Genomic DNA, 21,352 nt, shown 5'->3' with positions numbered 1-21,352 from the left:
TTGAAGGTAGTCATGTCACACTCACCCACCATCCCTCTATCCACTCACTCCCAAACAAGTAATCACACCCCATCCTTCCCTACCCTCAACTGTCCCTCTAGAAGATGGATGGAGATCACCAGCATATTTCACCCAAGTGCTGTCAGGCAACAAAAACTTTTGCTCTTGAACTGGGTGAGCGAGAACCTAGAGGTGAAAGGCTCCATATCGAATTCCTGAGTCAGACAGTCGCTCAGACTGTGGTATGCCCTACATCCTATTTCCCAGTCCCCTGACTTTAGCTCTTTGTGCTGACCTGGGCTCAGATTCAGACCAAACTACCTAGAGGCGTAAAGCTCCATATCCCAGTTCTCATCAAGAAACCAGTTACTGACTACATGGCCGTATTGTAACTGGTGCCCAAAGTGTGGAAGGCTCCAGTCCCATTGAGGTACCCACTCTCACAACATGGGGCCAGATTGGAATGAAGAACCAAGCAGTGAATGTCTCCGTATCCCATTCAATTCTTCTGTGCCTTCTGTCCCATTCTTTAAAACAACCCACAGGCATTGCTTTTCAAAGCTTAGACGTCCCTGAACTCTCACACCTTCCCTCTAGATGATGCCCCATTTTCGGGTCACAGCCAAGTGAAGGTGGAAATCTATGGACTTTTAGTGTTCTCCAAAATTTTGTTAAAGGACGTTTTGGAAGATCTTATCGGGAAGGTTTACATTTCTTATCAGGGTTATTAATTCAATAAGAAAAGCTCTGAGCTGTGTGTTTATAAGAAGCAGCACCCAGGCATTTCTCTACATTCGCCACTCTCACCATTAGCTTGCGTTTCAGAAAACATCATGAAGTGGCTTCTGCTCCTGAGTTTGGTGGCGCTCTCTCAGTGCCGGGTGACAAAGTGAGTATTGTGGGAACACACCACTTTGAGCTGCTGAACTCGGCTTTCTACATAGCAATGTGTGATTATCAAGTGGAGTGTCTGCACTTCTCTCATTCTCTTCTGTACTCTCCATTCATGTATAGGCAGCAGTTGGGAACTACCCCTTAGCTTTGTGTTGTAGCGGAGGAATGAGGAAGGCAGGTCTTGTGGTGAAGGCACTGGAATGGCACTTGAGAGATCTGGGTTAATTTCTGTCTCTAATACAGACCCCCTCTGTGACCATGGGCAAGTGACAGAGTCTCTCTCTGGGGATCAGTTCTCTGTGATAATATTAGTGTTTATTATTTGTATTATCACAGCATGTAGGACCCACAAGTCATGGATCAGAACTCCATTGTGCTAGGCACTGGAAGCCTGTCCCTTCCCTAAGTAGATAACAACCTTAGAATTAGAGAAGAGAGGACAGATGGATCCAGACAGACCGATGGGGGAGTACAAGTACATGAGGGACAGTGGTCTCTGCATACCAGCAGCCAAACTTTTATTCATGTTGGGTTTTTTTATAGGCATCTTGACAGAGGAGAGGTTTTAAGGAGGGATTTGAAGGAGGACAGTGAGGTAGCTTTGCACATGTTTATGGGGAGGACCCAGGGCCATTCCTAGCCATTTTGGTGCCCAATGCAGCCCCCCCTCTGCATCCTGCGGGAAGTGGAGTGACCCAGCCCCAGACTGCTCTGCAGGTTGTGGCCGGGTCACTCTACTTACTGCTGCCAGTGAGTGCAGGGAGCCCGATCCCTCCTGCAGTCCTCGGGGGAAGGGTTGGCTGGAGTGGGACTGGGGCAGAGCAGGGGCGGGAGCCATGTGGAAGAGGCAGAGCAGGGGCTGGAGCAGCACACAGCTGTGTAGGGCACCAGGAAATTTGGTGCCCCAAATTTCCTGGTGCCCTACGCAGCTGCGTACTTTGAGTATGGGTAAGGACGGCCCTGGGAGGACCTCCCAACCGTAGGGGGCAGGTGGGAGGAAGCATGAAGGTGCTTGATTGGAAATTTTCCAAGTGGGCAGTGGAGGCTGGCATCATGGGCCAATGGGAGGTAAGTATCGATAGCTTGATAGCAAATGAGGGATGAGAGGTAGGGTGGGATTGTTTGAGTGTGAAGGGCCTTGAAAGTAAAGACAAGCAGCTTATGCCTGATGAGATGGAGGGATGCAAAGAGAGGACTTTCATGGTGTCAGAGGATGCTCTACTCACTGCTGGATAGTAACTCTTCCTGGCCTCTCTGGGGATTAGTTCTGTGGGGCCTACACCCCTTGCACTCCATCTCTTTGTTGCTTCCTCTTGGTCTGCAGACCCTCTGTCACTCCAGGAACTACTGCTGCTGCCTCCTCGTGACTAGGCCATCTGTCCGGGTCACCATGTGGCTTCCCCTTCTGGGGTATCCCAGTCCCTTCTTATATCCCTTCTTAGGCTCAGGCAGTCTCTCCATTCTCTGCACAGCTGGGGCCACTTCCCCAGTGGCTCTTTGGGGAACCCGGACCCATTCTCTACTCTGGGTTCCAGCTCAGGGACCCTCTAATCAGCAGCCAAGATCTTTGCTGCCACTTTCCCTAAGCCTTTCCTACCTATCTGGCTTCCACCCCTCTCTGGGTTGGCCAGCCTCCCAACTTCCTCTTCACAGGGAGGCTACCTGCCTCTGTAGTCTCAAAACATGCCGCCCTTCTCCCAGGGAGAGACTGCAGCCTATTTCCCTGCAGCCCCCTTCTGCTTTCTGCTCCCCAGCTTTATGGAAGCCTTGCCTGTTCCTTCACAGGTGGGCTTCTTCTAATTAGGGCTTTTCTCTCAGCTTTAATTTCCCCCAGCTTGCCGCCTAATAGGTTAATTGGCCCCTCTGGCCTACCTTAACCCCTTCAAGGGGAGTGTTGGGAGGACACGCCATCACACGTGGTCAAAGTGACACACTAGGAAAATTATCTTAGCAGCAGCATTATGAACATGCATGAGTAGGGCAAGACGGCATTTGTCAAGGCCAGGGAAAAGAATGTTGCAGCAACTGAGACATGAAATGAGGAGAGCTGGGACGAGAGCTATAGTTGTCTGAAGGAAAGGCTGCATCTCAGAGAGCTTATGCAAGAAGATTTGGCAAGATTTAAACATAACCCGGATGTGAGGAGTTAGAGAAAAGTCCATGTTGAAGATGACCTCAGATTATGGCCTGCGTGAGAGGCAGGATGGGGTGGTTGCCGACAGTGATCAAGGAAAGAGATAGTGGGGGAGGGCTTGATGGGAGGAGGAAGATTAGGAGCTCTGTTTTAGTCATGCTCCCCAAGCACTCCGTTTGACTCCGCATTTCCTCACTCAGGTGTCTTCGGTTGGCAAACTGTAAAGCTATGCTGGGCTGATCTGACTCATCTGCAGGGGGTGGATGCAGGGTGCATCAAGGATCCAGAGCTACACAAATAACCCTGCTTCCTTTAAATACATTTACACATCACATTCATTGCATTTACTATGTATTGTATCACACATTTGGGGATTGGCTTGGTTACTTTGTAGGAACCAATCCCTGTACAGCATGCTCTATCCATGCCACGTGCGACTTACGCATCTTTATGTTCCCATCTTATCTTGTCCTTTGTTACCCTGTACTTTGTAAATGATTCCCTTGATGTTCCCTGCCTTATATTGGATAGTTCAGCCATTCTCTCTTGGCTTACCACCCACTTACCTGTCCTGGTTAGCACAGACATTCTGTGTTCAGTCGGCTGATCTATTAACCTCTCTAATCCTGTCTCCCAAAAAATGAAGCTTCCCCCATGTTCAATTACTCCCATCAAGCCTGGCATACAAGGCCAAGATTTCAGTTTGGACATGAGGAGACAGGTGTAGCCAAGGGCGGTAGATTTGTGAGTTATCGGTATAGATATAGTAGTGGAATTTATGTTTGTGGATAAGATTGCACAGAGATAAGGGATAGAAAGATAACAGACAGGGACAAAGGATCCTTCCAGAAAGTTGAAGGGTGGATCCACTGAAGACATCAAAGAGTGATTACAGATATAGGAGGGAGAACCATGAGAGTAGAGAGACATGGAAGCCAAGGGACAACGTGATTTCAAGCAGAACAGTGTGGTCAACGGAGTCAAGGCAGCTGATAATATTTCCTTTGTCCATCTTGTCTATTTCCGCTGGGTCATCTCTCTGTCATCTCTAGTATACATGTGCTGGAATTTTCCAAGGGTCCTATGGGAATTATGTGCCCAACTCCCATTGACTTTCAGTGCACTGGGACCCCAACTCCTTTACACTCCTTTGATAATCCTAGGTGTACTAAGGGGTCTCAGTGCAATGTAAAAGCTGGATTGCACAGTATTACCTGACTACTGCTTATTTGTTACTGATCAGTCTCTCTCCCCACCCTTGTTGATTAGGGTCTCCCTGAAGAAGATGAAATCCCTGAGGCAGAACCTTAGGGAACATGGCTTGCTGGAGGATTTCCTGAAGAAACACCCTTACAACCTGGCCTCCAAGTATTTCCCCAGCCTGGCCAACGAGGATGCCAGTGAGCCCCTAACAAACTACATGGATGTGAGTATGGCAGGAGAGCAGGTCTTGTAGCCTCCCTCTCCTCATCAAAGCTTCCCACTCCTCTGCCAAGAGCTGATCTCTCCTCCTCCCAAAAGTGCCCCAACACACTCCCTTACCCATGTGCTTCCAACCAAGCTCTCATCTGGCTGCTGCCAAGAACCTGTGCTGGGCCACCCAGCCCTGATTGGATGGTGTCAAGGTTCCTTTGCCACTCTGAACTCTAGGGTACAGATGTGGGGACCTGAATGAAAGACCCCCTAAGTTTATTTTTACCAGTTTAGGTTAAAAACTTCCCCAAGGAACAAACTTTGCCTTGTCCTTGAACCATATGCTGCCACCACCAAGCGTGTTAAACAAAGAACAGGGAGAGAGCCCACTTGGAGACGTCTTCCCCCAAAATATCCCCCCAAGCCCTACACCCCCTTTCCTGGGGGAGGCTTGTTAAAAATCCTCACCAATTTGTACAGGTGAACACAGACCCAAAACCCTTGGATCTTAAGAACAATGAAAAATCAATCAGGTTCTTAAAAGAAGAATTTTAATTAAAGAAAAGGTAAAAGAATCACCTCTATAAAATCAGGATGGTAAATACCTTACAGGGTAATCGGATTCAAAACATAGAGAATTCCTCTAGGCAAAACCTTAAGTTACGAAAAGACACAAAAACAGGAATATACCTTCCATCCAGCACAGCTTATTTTACCAGCCATTTAACAAAAGGAAATCTTACGCATTTCTAGCTAGATTACTTACTAACTAACAGAAGTTCTGAGACTGCATTCCTGATCTGTTCCCCGCAAAAGCATCACCCAGACAGATGAACCCATTGTTTCCCCCCCCCCACCCCATCCCGATTTGAAAGTATCTTGTCTCCTCATTGGTCATTTTGGTCAGGTGCCAGCAAGGTTATCTTAGCTTCTTAACCCTTTAGAGGTGAAAGGGTTTTTCCTCTGGCCAGGAGGGATTTTATAGCACTGTATACAGAAAGGTGGTTACCCTTCCCTTTATTTTTATGACAGATGGGATTAAGAAGAGCACTGGGAACAGCGCTCCCAGGGTCTGCTGGCTCCCCCCTAGTCAACGCCCCCTCTCACACACTGATATTTATGGGGACTAGGGCTAAATGACTCTGTGCCTCAAATGCCAGTAGGTGCTAGGAGCCATGCTTGGCAAAGTGATGGCAGAGGAACACCAGGTCAGGCTGAGCCTGTAGTGAGGGCACCATAGCCCAGACCCTCAGCTGGTGTAAATCAGCTTGGGTAGCTATAAGGATTTACACCAGCTGAGGATCTAGCCCTTGGATGGCAATGGTTCCGTCTCTTTACATCGTTCTTTGTCCTGCTTTGGCAGATCGAGTATTATGGAACCATCTCCATTGGCACCCCAGCCCAGGAGTTCTCTGTCCTCTTCGACACCGGCTCTTCCAACCTGTGGGTGCCCTCCGTGTACTGCTCCAGCACAGCCTGCAGTAAGTCACCTGTAATGCCTCTTGCCTTGACATTCCAGCTGGGCAGGTTGATTGAAATCATAGAGATTTACATTAGCGAGGAAGAACCTTAATTGAAATGATTGATTTTAATCTTGCTTTGCATTTGTACTTTTTAGTTATTTTTCTAAAGGAAGTTGATTCTCACTGGTTTGTTACCACTATAAACATGTTGAGGCCCCACCCTACTCACACCATCCCCCCTCCCTCTGTCGTTCACTCTCCCCAACCCTCTCTCACTTTCACCAGGCAGGGGCAGGGGGATGGGGATGCAGGCTCTGGGTTGGGGCCAAGGGTTTGGGAGTGTGGGAGGGGTCTCTGGGCTAAGCCTAGGGCAGGCGATTGGGGTGCAGTAGGGGGTGAGGGGCGTGGGCTCTGGGAAGGAGTTTGGATGCAGGAGGGGGCTCTGGGCTGGGGTAGGGGTGCAGGATGCAGGCTTTGGGAGGGAGTTTCGGTGAGGGAGGGGGCTCAGGGCTGGGGGTCGGGGTGGAGGAGGGGGTATGGGGTGCGGGCTCTGGGAGGGTGTTTGGGTGCGGGAGGGGGCTCAGGGCTGGGGCAGGGGTTTGGGGTGTAGGGTGCAGGCTCCGGCCAGGAGGCGCTTACCTCGGCTGGCTCCCGGATGGTGGCACAGCAGGGCTAAGGCAGGCTCTCTGCCTGCCCTGGTCCCACGCTGCTCCTGGAAGAAGCCAGCATGGCCCTGTGGAGGGGGAGCGGGAGAAGGGGCTCTGCGTGCTGCCCTTGCCTGCAGGCACCAACCCCGCAGCTCCCATTGGCTGCAGTTCCTGGCCAATGGGAGCTGCGGAGTTAGTGCTGGAGGTGGGGGGAGCGCATAGAAACCCCCCACCTCTCCACCAGGGGCCTCAGGAACATGCTGGTTGCTTCTGGAAGCAGCACAGGGCCAGGACAGGCAGGGAGGCTGTCTTAGCCCTGCTGTGCCGCCGGACTTTTAGCGACCTAAAATCTCCCGGATTGGCTTCAGTAGCCTCCAGGAGATAGGGCCTGATTCTGGGAGACTCCCGACGAAACCAGGAAGGTTGGCAATACACATTTATTTACGCAATTATATAGCTTAATATACAATTATTCAGATAAATAATTTGTACGTTTTTCAATTATTTTAGAGAATGGTGAGGGATGCATTTCTTATTCACTATGTAATTACTTTTTGGTTTGTGTCAAACTCAATTTGAATGGAAATTGGAATTCACTTTAAAATGCAAAATCCAGCTTTTAAAAAAACTTAGTTAAAACTCCTTTGAATGGGCTGGATACATAAGAAAGAAAAATTTATCAAAACATGTTTTGCATTTAAAAATAACAGATTTATGAAACAAAGGAAGTGTTATCTGTAGTTAATGAATCGATTGTTTCTGTTTCTTGATTGTTTCTGATCAGCGTGTCCTTCAGGATTTTAGAACTTGCAGAGCTCATCCTCTCGCACCTAGTTTTTATTCAGAGATTGGAAGAGGAAAACAAGCATTCCCACTTTTCAATTTCCAATTAGTTTCTTAAATTGGAATGAACTAGTCCATGAACTGAACTAGTTAATAAACGGATATAAAGAAAGTATTCTCTTTGCACTTGCAGAAGAGCCTACTGCTATCAAAAGCTTGTTTAGCACTTGAAGAAATTCTGTTTCCAGATCATGAGAGCACTGAAATTCCACCAGTTCCATTGACTTTCTTTAAAGGCAGAAAACATGCACTGCTTAATAGTAACATTTGTATGTAATTTAGATGATTTTAGTGGATTTTAGTAAGTTTAGACCTTAACCTATGTTGTCCTAATGTCAAGGTTAATTTTAAATAGGATTTTTAAAATCATCTATTTTTATCCACCTCAGAAGCCAGAGAGCAGTAGGTCTCCCTCCTTTATCCCTCCACGTGCTGCATGGTGTCAGAGGGAAAACAGGCCCTAGTCAGACCCGAAGCTAGATCCACAAAGGCACTTAGGTGTGGCAGTGCTGAGCGCTGCAATGCTTGACTCTTCGGCACCCTGTCCCCACTAAGGAATTCATAGCCTGTTTAGGCATCCAGGCTCTCTATACAGCACATGGGGAGAGTTACAAGTGTCCGTCTGTGACCATCTGACTCTTCTGTACTTGCAGCAAACCACAACCAATTCAACCCATCAGACTCCTCCACCTATGAGGCCACTAGTGAGAGTCTCTCCATCCAGTATGGCAGTGGCAGCATGACCGGATTCCTGGCGTACGACACCGTCCAGGTAAATCACAAGAAAGGATTAAGATTAGGAGTTATAAGGACAGGACGCATCTGGGAATCTAAAGAGGAATTCCACATGGAGTGAACTGGGAGAGGGGGATAGAGAAGGGTAGAGAAGAGAGGAGATAAAGCCAGAGAAAGAGGTGGGAGACACAAGAGCAAGCCAGAGATCATCTGCATTTTTGTATCATGCTCACTCTATTTTACCCACTTACAAGCAGAGTGCAGCTCATATGTTGACTCATATTGAAGAGGGTAGGGTGTACAGCACCACTGCTCCCTACTGTATGGAACAGAGCTGCTCTGCTGTATGCAGTTAGTGCCTTTGTATGGCAGGGAGGCTTTTAGAGCAGGAGGATCTCAGTTTTCTCTCTGCTGTTGGCATGAAGTGTGGAGTGAGTGTGGCATCCAGAATAGGAACAACTGCGAAATCCTAGGTGATCAAAGGGGCTTTATAGGATTGTTCATACATATAATACCCATTGAAACTATTCTTAATGCTGGGGCCTCATTCTGATCTCATGCTGGTAACTGCCCACTTCAGCTGAACGACTCCACAAAGAATGAAATCAAAGTCAGACCCATTAGCGCCTACGCACGTAACCCAGTCATTCATAGGCTGTTCCCATATGTGGGGGAGAGCAGAGTTCAGCTTCTGAAAACTTCCCACCCATGAAGTTCCCTCTGGTAGGACTTAGCAGCTTCTCCTCAGGTACAGCATGTGTCTGATTGTCCCCATCCCTCCCCCAAGATTGGAGGCATTGTGGACACCAAACAGATCTTTGGCCTGAGTGAAACTGAGCCCGGCACAGCCTTTGAGTACTCCGAATTTGATGGGATCCTGGGTCTGGCCTTCCCAAGCATCGCCTCTTCTGGAGCTACCCCCGTCTTCGACAACATGATGAATGAGGGTTTGGTGTCCCAGGACCTCTTCTCTGTCTACCTGAGCTCGTAAGTCAGGGCTGGAAACAGTCCATCTACTGCAGTGAGACTCACGTTCGTATAGTTCCTCTCACACTGAGTGATCCCTGCAGTGTTTGCATTAGAATTCCCCAAAAGCAGCTGTGACGGGTTCGGTCACAGAGTTCCCTTGGGAGTGTCACCTGATATGCTGAAGTTACCTCTGAGCCCGTTTTCCCTGCAAGCTTGGGACTCCAGAACCCTGCCTTGTTAAGCCAGACACGCTAGCCTATTGCAACATAGACCCAGGTCTGGTCCACGCCCCCAAAGCTGCAGCTTTAACCAAAAACTGCTCAGCAGGTCACCTATCTCCAGCATCCAGACACCCAGTTCCCAATGGGACCCAAACCCAAAATAAATCCGTTTTACTCTGTATAAAGCTTATACAGGGTAAACTCATAAATTGTCTGCTCTCTATAACACTGAGAGAGAGAGATGCACAGCTGTTTGCTCCCCCAGGTATTAATCACTTACTCTGGGTTCATTAATAAACAAAAATGATTTTATTAAGTATAAAATGTAGGACATAAGTGGTTCCAAGTAATAACAAACAGAACAAAGTAAGTCACTGTCATAAATATAAAGGGAAGGGTAACCACCTTTAAAATTCCTCCTGGCCAGAGGAAAAACCCTTTCACCTATAAAGGGTTAAGAAGCTAGGATAACCTCGCTGGCACCTGACCAAAATGACCAACGAGGAGACAAGATACTTTCAAAGCTGGAGGGGGGAGAAACAAAGGGTCTGTCTGTGTGATGCTTTCGCCGGGGACAGAACAGGAATGGAGTCTTAGAATTTAGTAAGTAATCTAGGTAGATATGAGTTAGATTCTGATTTCTTTAAATGGCTGAGGAAATAAGCTGTGCTGAAAGGAATGGATATTCCTGTCTTTGTGTCTTTTTGTAACTTAAGGTTTTGCCTAGAGGGATTCTCTATGTTTTGAATCTAATTACCCTGTAAGGTATTTACCATCCTGATTTTACAGAGGTGATTCTTTTTACTTTTTCTTCTATTAAAATTCTTCTTGTAAGAAACTGAATGCTTCTTTTCATTGTTCTTAAGATCCAAGGGTTTGGGTCTGTGGTCACCTATACAAATTGGTGAGGATTTTTATCAAACCTTCCCCAGGAAGGGGGGTGCAACGTTTTGTTGAGGATTTTGGGGGGAAAGACGTTTCCAAACGGCTCTTTCCCAATAATAAACCCGGTTAGACGTTTGGTGGTGGCAGCGAAAGTCCAAGGGCAACAGGTAAAATAGTTTGTACCTTGGGGAAGTTTTAACCTAAGCTGGTAAAAGTAAGCTTAGGAGGTTTTCATGCAGGTCCCCACATCTGTACCCTAGAGTTCAGAGTGGGGAAGGAACCTTGACAGTCATCAAGCAAAATAAAGCAAAAACACGCAAGTCTAAGCCTAATACATTAAGAAACTGATTACAGGTAAAATCTCACCCTCAGAGATGTTCCAATAAGCTTCTTTCACAATTTGGGCCCAAGTTTTCGGGAGCAGAAATTAACGCTACTATCTCTAATGATTACATTAAAGCATCAGGACCATATCAAGCACTGCCCAGTGCCGAGGTAGGTCATCAGTATTACACTGACTCCTGGGGGAAACGTTCCCCCAAACGTGGTTCCCTCACTTAGCATCTTCTAGCACCAGATGGAACCATCTGCTTGGTACTGACTCAGAGGGAAGAGCAGCACCTACTGAGTGACTGACACCACTGCCTCCAACACCTGGGCCTTTCCTTGGTGGTCTCCCATCCAGTTTTAGGGCAGGTCCAATCATGCTTAGCTTTTGAAATCTAGCAAAAGACAGGGCAAAGTAAGATTAAGGTAGGGGGTGAGATGCCACTCTCATCCAACTATCCTTTCCTTTCTCTATTACTAGATGCTGATGTGCCCAGCTATGACTCTATCCCAGCACTGCCCAGCTGTGGTCCTTTTCTAACAGATGGGGCATTTGCTATTGTCTTGTTAGCCGACCACTCATGGATCTTCCTTGACTCTCCTCTCTTCCTTCTCCAGTGATGAGCAGAGCGGCAGCTTTGTGATGTTCGGTGGCATTGACTCATCTTACTACTCTGGGAGCCTGAACTGGATCCCTCTCTCTGCTGAGACTTACTGGGAAATCACCATGGACAGGTATCTCCCACCCCTTGGCCCTTCCCCTTAATCGTGCCACCTTGAGGAGACAGGCAATAGGAGGTGTGTGTGGGAGCTCAACTTGCAGAGTCTAGACAAGATGAGAGACAAAGGAGTAGGAATCACACCTTCCTTGGAGCTATAGGAAAGGGGCTCACCAGTGAGGAGGTTAGATCAGTGTTTCTCCACCTCATCCACATCAGGAACCTTCATTTGGCCAGCTCTGCTTAGCAATAAAGGAAAGGGCAGGATGGTCACAACCCCTTGACATCTCTTTGTGACACCCAGGGTAGATCGGTCACAGTCCCAGAAGGATGTAGGACGATGAGTGATGGGCAATAGCCAAGGAAGGTTGAAGCTGAAACATCAGGGGAAAGTTCTTGGCAGTTGTAGCAATGGAATGGTGAGGCAGCTCCACAGGCCTCTGACTGCTGGCTCATGGGCTGAGTGGGAATGAGATCGGGAGTATTTGTGGGGATGTTCCCCTGACTCTCTCTCTTCCAGCATCACCATGAACGGAGAGACCATCGCTTGCTCTAGTGGCTGCCAGGCTATCATTGACACTGGCACTTCTCTGCTGGCTGGGCCCTCTTCTGGCATCTCCAACATCAACTCCTACATCGGCGCCAGCGATGGCATGGTAAGGGCAAGAAGTGGGGACGGACACTTCTAGCGCTGTCTGCTACACACAGATGTGACGCTCCATCTCTCATTGGAGAACCTAGTGCCCGAGACATGTCTAACCTTTCCTCCATGTGTTGCCTCCCTCCCTGCAGATCAGCTGCAGTGCCATGAGCAGTCTGCCCAACATCGTCTTCACCATCAATGGCATCGAGTTCTATGTGCCCCCCAGTGCCTACATTCTTGATGTGAGTGTCCTGCTGAGAAAGCCGCCTCGGGGCCTCTTATCGAGGGCTTGTGCCTGAGGCCATTGCACTGAGCATGCTGGCAATTGCCCCCTGCACAGCCGGCATGAGCTTGCAGGAGCATCACTGAGATGCAGCTCAGAGTCTGTCCCCAGTATGAGAGTGGGGAGGCAGAGAGCTCTTCCCACAAACGGTTCCAGTGGGAGGGACGGTCAAGATCAAGGCAGGTCCACAGTGAAAGTGACATACTGCAAGAGCAGCGAGGCAGCCTGTAAAGCTGGCCACCGTAGGAGATCACCAGGGCAGGGGCTTTACGGGGCTAGGAGAGAATTAAATGAGCAGCTACCCAAGCTGGGAGGCTAGATCAAGAAAGATCACTGCCTCGCGCTCCAGGGCATGGGCATCTGGGCATCAGGAAGGAGTTTCCTTCCCCATGATAAAGGTTTGCTTCCCTCTGGGGAGGAACAGGCAAGTTGCTTTAACAGCACACAGCAACACCAGCTGGTAGGTGGGACAGGCAGTGGGGAAGCCCAAATCCACTTATAATCACAGCAGGATTTCTGGTGGCAGAATGTAATTGCTTCCTTTGGAATCTGGCCGGGAGTCTGGAGAGAGCGCGCTTAGCCTCCCCAAGGGATGTGTCATGAACAGAAGTGGTCAGGACCTTGCTTTTCTTCCCATTTGAAAGTTTGCACCCCTTAGCCTGAGGCTGTTCCTAGGCCCAAATCCACAAAGGTAGGTGAGTCGGGGTTAGATATCTAAATAGCTCCAAACATTGGGGACCAACTCACCAGTGCCACTCCCTATGGCCCATAGAGATCTCCCATCAAAGCCCTGACCCAGCCTAATGCTCCTTAGCTTGGGAGCTCTGAGAGTCCAGCCGAAGATGGTACAAGCACAGGCATGTGCAGCCTCTACAGGATGATAACTCAAGGGATCACTGAAGTTCCTGCCCAGTAATTATGTCCTATTTTTCCTGGTGCAGGACTCTGGCTCTTGTAGCTCTGGCTTTGAAAGCATCGACCTCTCTACGTCCTCTGGAGAGCTCTGGATCCTTGGAGATGTCTTCATCAGCCAGTACTACGTTGTCTTCGACAGGGCCAACAACCAGGTGGCCCTGGCCTCTGTGGCATGAACACAGCGCCATTCCCGGGACACTGCCATGGAACCCTGACCCCAGAGAGTCTCCGTTTCTCTAGATCCCCAACACTGCATATCGATCTAGTGACCCCACCCCACACTCACCCTCTGTCCTGTAATCTTACCCCCCGCAGAATGAAGTAATATAAAAGCATTCGAGTGAATTGTTTCTCTTTGATGGGGTGCATGACTCAGATTCCACCACTGTGAAAAGGGAGATGTACCTTCTGCCAGCACCGCTCATTCCTGACCAGGGCCCCTACTGCTATTCCAGCCTTGTCCCTCCCCATCTCCCTCTGTGCCAACACTTCTAACGCCTGGTCTGTTTGATTTGTTTACTTCCAACATAATGACAGGTTTCAGAGTAGCCGCCGTGTTAGTCTGTATCCATAAAAAGAACAGGAGTATTTGTGGTACCTTAGAGACTAACAAATTTATTTGAGCATAAGCTTTTGTGGGCTACATCCCACTTCATCGGATGCATAGAATGGAACATATAGTAAGAAGATATATATATATACACACCCACATATAGAGAACATGAAAAGGTGAAGAGGCTAATTAATTAAGATGAGCTATTATCAGCAGGAGAAAAAAACTTTTGTAGTGCTAATCAAGATGGCCCATTTAGACAGTTGACAAGAAGGTATGAGGCTACTTAACATGGGGAAATAGATTCAATATGTGTAATGACCCAGCCACTCCCAGTCTCTATTCAAACCCAAGTTAATGGTATCTAGTTTGCATATTAATTCAAGCTCAGCAGTTTCTCGTTGGAGTCTGTTTTTGAAGCTTTTCTGTTGCAAAATTGCCACCTTTAAATCTGTTACTGAGTGGCCAGAAGGGTGGAAGTGTTCTCCAAAACGGACACAAATCTGACATCAGGAATCATAACATTCAAAAACCGGTAGGAGAACACTTCAACCTCTCTGGCCACTTCGTAACAGACTTAAAGGTGGCAATTTTGCAACAGAAAAGCTTCAAAAACAGAGCCAACGAGAAACTGCTGAGCTTGAATTAATAGATACCATTAACTTGGGTTTGAACAGAGATTGGGAGTGGCTGGGTCATTACACATATTGAATCTATTTCCCCATGTTAAGTAGCCTCACACCTTCTTGTCAACTGTCTAAATGGGCCATCTTGATTAGCACTACAAAAGTTTTTTTCTCCTGCTGATAATAGCTCATCTTAATTAATTAGCCTCTTACACTTTGTATGGCAACTTCCACCTTCTCTGTATGTATATATATATCTTCTTACTATATGTTCCATTCTATGCATCCGACGAAGTGGGCTGTAGCCCACGAAAGCTTATGCTCAAATAAATTTGTTAGTCTCTAAGGTGCCACAAGTACTCCTGTTCTTTTTACTTCCAACAGTAACTTGTGAAATGGCTTTCTGGGTGTGAGCCATGCAATCAAATCTTGATGCCTTAAGGGGGACAGGACTGTTAATTGGTTATCACAGCAGGCCCCATCTATCCCCAGCTGGGCCTGGAGGGCGGTGAGGTCTGTAGCCTAATGACCTGAGCTCTGTCCTCCCCTTCAGTTTCCTACTGACCTATCTGCACTGTAGTGCTCCATCTGAGGGGCACAGAGGATGCTCTTTGGCTGCAATGATTCACACCTCTCATTGTATGTGCCTATCCTGCCATCTAGCACCTTGGAGCTGGCTGGGAGCTGCCCTGTTGCCCAGCGGTTGGTGCTGTGCAGTCCCAGTGTTACCCCGAAAATTCAATTTTGGGGCACTCCTAGAATCACCCTCTTAATCTGTTCTTCCCAAGGTAAAGGTTTCCGGGACAGTTAAGGTAACACTTAAAGACTTAAAGGACAAGGATACAACCTTTCAATGAAATGAGTGACACAGGCAGTATTCTTTCCCCAGAATCGAGTATCTTTTTATTAATGTAACTAGTAATCATATACTACAATATGATCTCAAATTAAAAATCAGACATGAATCCCCTATTGCAAATTAAAGAGCATTTAAAGCACAAGAGCAAACAGTTTAAATTATTCTAAGTGACGCGCTCTATTGCAGATGGCCAGTCTGCAATAGATCACTGACAGCAGTTCTTCAAATGTACTTTAAATTTTACATATGTAAACCGCAATTAACACACTTATACATCCACATACTAATACCGCTATACTATCACTATACTAGCTCATACCATGCTATATAATAATTAAATCTAACAGGCTTAGGGTGATTTCACTGTGTAGTCTCTGACACTGCTGCTGCTTTGGCTGCCTCAACTTTTTTGCCTGGTTGCTTTTCTCCACTCTTCTCCCAACTTTTCTCTCTTACGGCTGGTTCTTCCAACTGATCTTCTCTGTTCTATCTGTCTCAATTGTGTTATCATTTTATATTGTCCTGTCAGAACTTTATATGCTTTTTTTTTAACTTTACAACTTCATTCATTTTTTTTTTTACTACACATTCATTCATGCTCACTGACACTGTTTACTTCAGAATTACTGGTTGCTGAGACATATCATGTGACCTAAGCTTCCAATCGTATGTGGTCTACAGTTTCCGATGGTGGAATGACTTTTGCTTATTCAAAAATGGAGATCAGGAATACAAAATGTAGTCTGGGGAATTTCTCTGGTATCACCTGCTCTGATTCATGATCTCTGACTGACAGACCAATTAAGGTCTGAGTCATGTTAAGGAAAAGTTAGCACATGTGACTCCATTTTGGTTTGGGGCCCACCATTGTTTAAATGCCAGCACATCATACACAAGGAGGAGTGATCCTTAGATACTGAATCCCTGTGAAAATCCTCCTCCTTGTCTCCAGCCTGCCTTGACTCCCAGTATCTGGTTTTTGTCAGTCTCTAATTCCCTGTCTCTTGGCCTTGATGTGAGGCCTCCCATCCTGATAATAAAAGTTACTGATGCATGGCTTTAGGACCATGCTGTGTAATTAACATACTGGTTTAGCTCGAGGAATGCACCAACCAGGGATAGGTGATACATAAGAAAAGGGTTTGTTTATTGGCTAAGGTTTGTGATGCACGAGGGCAACGTGCTTTGCTAAAAAGTATATAACCTTTGTATAATCTGTATTCAGGGTCCCCTCCTGGCTAGCAGGGGGGCACCACGCTCGAGCGTAATAAACTTAGTGTCTTTTGGGAACTCTGCAGTTGTGGACTTTGGCTATTTGCCTCAGCCTAGATTTGAACTGTGCGTGACCTATCAGGTATAATTCGCAGCATTGGTGTGCGTGTCCTACCAGGTGTAATTCGCAGCATTTGTGTGCGTGTCCTACCAGCTGTAATTCGTAGCATTTGTGTGCGTGTCCTACAAGGTATAATTCGCAGCAGTTGTGTGCGTGTCCTCTCAGGTGTAATTTGTAACAGTTTTAGTGACCACGAAGGGACTCTAGGCTCGCCCCAACAAGCGAGACTACACTCCTCCTCTCGGACAGCTCCAGCCGGCACAGGGTGAGTTCACCTTTGAGAACTCCGAGGAGGGGGGGTGTGAGCCGTCGTTTAGGCGATAAGGTGGCACATTTGGTGTCCTTTTGGTAGCTCATTATGGGTTCTGGGCAGAGTGTAAGTAAGGGGACCCCTTTGGCTGAAATTCTCGAGAATTGGGGGAATATTTCTGGTACCCATGGGTTAGGTAAAAAAAAAAGCTGTAATCTTGTGCAAGGTTGAGTGGCCAGCACTAACAACTCAGACACCTTTTGACTGGCCACCGGATGGTTCCTTTGCTGGGGAAAAATTAACAGCGCCTGGAAAAGGCTGGAAAACAAAGTTCCAGCCCAGATGGATTATTGGTATGTATGGGATAACTGGGCTTATGCGCATGCAAAAGGACGTCCTCTTTCCTCCTCCTTTTCTTATTCATCTCAGGGGTCTCCAGCCCCGCTCTGTGCTATGCCTGCTTCTGCCCCTCCTCCGGCTTACCCTCGGCTTTCTGACTTATGCCCGTCACCTCCTTGCTTGCCAATTAGCCGTGCTTTCTGTCCAGGTGACAAGCCTCATGGGGGGAGGACTCGGGTAGCCCTTGTAAGTAAAAATATTTAAGAAAAGAGACCAGGAGGGCTGGGGGCTGGTTAAGAAGCCCACCCTCCTTGTTAATTTGGTAGTGAAACAAAGCTGGTGCTCATGGAAGGGACAGTTCAGAGAAAAAAAACAGGATCGGGCCCAAACAGGCAGGCAACAGATAGAGAGATTGAAAAACAGGTTGGAAACTTGAAGGTCATAGTGAAAAAAGAGGAGTAAATAATTACAGGAATGGAAAACGTAAATCCCGGAATAATACTTGGAATGGTAAAATCTAAGTTAATTGGGTGTCGTTTTGGGAAATAAGCAAGTGATTTAAGAAAGGAAAGTAAGAAGTTAACTCTTTAGTTGCTGGAAAGAATTAAGCAGTTGAACTTTGTGAAATACTGGAAAGAAAAAAAATTCTTGGTTTCTTTGCAGCCATTTTGGAAAAAAATGGGCCCTTTTCCAAAGAAATGCAATGATACAGTGCTACTTAATTAATATCTTATTAGGTTCCAAGGGGCTACAATAGGTGGTGTCTTCCTTTTCAGGTCGCTGTGTGTTTGACAGCAGGAGTTAAAAGTAAAAGGCAATCAAAAGTCTGGTAAAGTTTATTGTGCCCTTTTTAAAGTCAAAATCTTTAACCTGTGGATCCAAAAGCAAGCCAGAAAGCATTTGTTTTAATGTAAATTACCTAACTGATAAGGTAGAGGCCACTGAAACCTGGGCTGCCTATAAAACAAATACAAGAAAATATGGGTAATTCCTCTGTTTTGCCTGCAATTAACAAAGGTATTTGTATAAAAAGGAAATATTTTAAGCAATGACTGACTGCCCAAAAGGGGTAGATCTGTGTTTTTTTAATCTTTCAGAAAATCAGAGAAAACTGATGCCAGCTGAAAAGCAATTCAACATCTCATGAATTTACTGGCACAATAGGAATTCTGTTCTGTGTTCTATGGCCTGTCTTGTGGTGTTTGTCTTGTGGCCAAAATTACTGTGTTTAATTTTTCATAGGACAGTTTAGTTTAAAACTAAATAGAAGGGTTAAATCAAAATGCAGATACTTGTTTTATTCAACTTGAAATACAAAGTGTTTGGATAATATCAAAAAAATGTGATATACTAAAGTTTAATACATTTGCTTAAGTAAAAAAAAAAAAAAAAATTCCATTGGCCAGATCTTTTAATTAAAAAAATTGTTGTTAAAATTTGCACACCAACAGTCTTTGGAAGCAAGGACATGAAAGGTTAACCCACTCCCCATATTATACATGAGATCCTTCTGGCTACCTCACATTTCTAGCCAGAGGGCTGGGGAGGGAGGAAAGCTATTGAACACCAGAGGTTGTACCAAGTGGACTCCTCAAAAGTGGGTGTGCTTGTCCTGGCTTGTTGCTCCAAAGCTCTGTAATAAAGTCATTTTCCTAGAAGGGTGTATGTGGCATACATTAAACAATAAGAACTAAAGTGCTGTATAATGGGCAATGTACATGTGTTCCTTTTTAAACAAAGGTGTATAAGTAAAAAGTGAAAGTTTCCTTTGCAGGTTAATAAAAGCCAAGAAGGGGAAAAGAAATAAAACGGAGGACAAACTAATTCAACGCTGTAGCTGGCAGGCTCGGTCCAAAGATAAGACAATGGCCTGCCCAAGGACACTACTCACAGCTAGGATTTGGCTAACAGCCAAGAAAAAGGGGGGCTTGAATGTGCCCAAGCAGCTGTGAGATCTGCAACACACTGCCAAACATTAATGAAATGTGTTAGGTCTCTGTATTTACAGGTAAAAGAAGTCCTGCTTCAAGAATCCTGAGCAAACCTGCCATTTGTTAAAACCAGGTGAGTGGGTCTACATAAAGGTCCATCAACAAAAGACTACTCTGGCCTCATGCTGGAAAGGCCCTTATTAAGTCCTGCTAACTACCAACACCGCTGTGAAGTGCCAAGGACTGACTGCCTGAACCCATGCTTCTTACTGCAAAAAGACCCCTCCACCTCGAGGTGACTTCACTTCGAATACTGATCAGCCTGTCCCTCCTTCTGGGTTTTTTTTCTTTCCTCCTTTTGAACAGCAAAAAAAAAAACAAGGTGAAGTGCTAGTAACCTCTCCCTGGTCCACTGACAAAGCTAACCTGCATTCAGTATTTGCTAAAAAAAAACCCAAAGCACTACAGGTTGACATGCTAGTAACCTCTCCCCTGTATAATGCAAAACCATGACTGTTCCAAAAAAAAAAAAAAAAGAAATGCCTGCTCTGCTAAAACCACCAAAATCCAAGGATTCCTGACTGCAAAAGACACTGAGAATTGGCCTTGATGGCAAAGACGGAGCATAGTACATTGGCAGGGAGAAAGTTGCGGGATATATTCTTGGGAACGTGAAGTAAAGTGGTGGGGTGGGTTTTTCCAGAGGCTGGAACCTGTGCTTGTAGGCAAGTATAAATACCAAAAACGCCTTACAGCCACGAACATTACTCCCGCCATCTGCCACCACTCCTTTGCAGGTAAAGGTTCCTGGATCCATCATAGCTACGTTAAGTTGGCGCTGGGACCCCCACCTGACCCTGACAAGCCATTGGATGAGCCACTTCACGAATGAACACCACGACCAACCCATGGACTAAGCTTTCCAGCTACTGGGACCTTCACAGCCCACCAGGACTTTTTGTGTTCCTGTTTATTGGACTTACATTGGGGGTAGTGTTTTTTGTATGGTACAGGGGAGGATGTCGTCATTGGTATGGTTTGCCTGGGGGGTCCTCTCCCTATTCCCAAGTCCAGTACAAGGATGGGAGGGCAATAGCTTCTTGAATTTAACCCGTGCTATCAAACAGGGTGTAAATCGAACGCAGTGTTGGATTTGTATTCTTATCCCCACATATTTAGGTCAGAGGGTCCCGTTGGTAGGGGTACCTATCCCCCTTAATCGAACACTCCAAACTAAGCTATGGGCAAACATTACATTTAACTGGAATGTTACAATCCAAATATGGTCTATTGATATGGTGGCCCAGGGTAATTATGCTTTATGTGTGTCACGACGTAAGGGCATAGAAAATACAGTTTTTGTAGGGAATTTTGTGGGGTGCAAGGACACCACCCAAATCAGTTCTGGTGCAGGAGGTCCCTTTACCTACTCCAGAACCCCGTGGCCAGTCCCCGAGGGGTCTGGCTGGTATTGGTTATGCAATCACACAGCCTATAAGGTCTCCCAGCAGGATGGTTTGGTACATGTACCTTAAGGGCTATAGTACCCACCGTGACAGTACACCAGAACCTGACCCGGGGAGAGATCCGCAATCTAGTATGGAGGGACAGACGAAGTATTCCTTTAAACCCCCTTTCTCAACGGCCCAAAGGCTTTCACTCCTTTGTGCGTTGGTTTCTGCCATGGTTGGGAGAAAGTGAGCTGGAAAAAGCTATAGTTAATATTTCAGCTGCTTTGGAACTAATGGCAAATGCTACTGCAGATGCTCTATCTGCCCTTCAAATTGAAGTCACCCAGCTATCCCAAACTACATTGCAAAACCGCCTAGCCCTGGATTATCTCCTTGCAAATCAAGGCGGGGTTTGTGCTCTGGTCAACTCAAGCTGTTGTGTATTTGTAAATCAGCACCATAGGGTGGAAACTGACATCCACATCCTCAAGCAACAGGCAGCCCTATTCCACCACATCAGCCTCGGCACTACCAGTGCCGGATTCCAGGACTGGCTCACCTCTTGGCTACCGGATGTGGGGACTTGGGGACGGCGTATTTTGTATTTACTTTTTTTGACTGTTATTGTTTTTGCGTTATTTTTTGTATGCCTACAATGCTGCAGTATGTGCTGTCGGCAATTGCTAACCCTGCAGCGCGGTTACTCAGCCCCAATATAGCTTACTGACGTACAAAAAGAAAGGGAGGACTGTTAAGGAAAAGTTAGCACATGTGACTCCATTTTGATTTGGGGCCCACCATTGTTTAAATGCCAGCACATCATACACCAGGAGGAGTGATCCTTAGATACTGAATCCCTGTGAAAATCCTCCTCCTTGTCTCCAGCCTGCCTTGACTCCCAGTATCTGGTTTTTGTCAG

The 21,352-nt window shown here is 46.6% G+C and overlaps 1 protein-coding gene across 1 annotated transcript; it reads left to right on the top strand.

Annotated features, from left to right (window-relative positions):
- The first annotated feature begins 833 nt into the window (after nt 1-833).
- On the top strand, nt 834-13,267 carry LOC102937464 (pepsin A-like). Its single transcript, XM_037901494.1, has 9 exons — nt 834-889; nt 4,298-4,454; nt 5,805-5,922; nt 8,048-8,166; nt 8,917-9,116; nt 11,150-11,266; nt 11,771-11,912; nt 12,043-12,135; nt 13,118-13,267. The coding sequence occupies exons 1-9, from the start codon at nt 834-836 to the stop codon at nt 13,265-13,267; spliced, it is 1,152 nt and encodes a 383-aa protein (XP_037757422.1).
- The last annotated feature ends 8,085 nt before the right edge of the window (nt 13,268-21,352 follow it).

Source organism: Chelonia mydas, chromosome 6, assembly GCF_015237465.2.
Source record: "Chelonia mydas isolate rCheMyd1 chromosome 6, rCheMyd1.pri.v2, whole genome shotgun sequence".
NCBI classification, from domain to species: Eukaryota; Metazoa; Chordata; order Testudines; family Cheloniidae; genus Chelonia; species Chelonia mydas.
The sequence above is the reverse complement of the archived record's forward strand: the minus strand, read 5'-3'. Positions and strand labels throughout refer to the sequence as shown.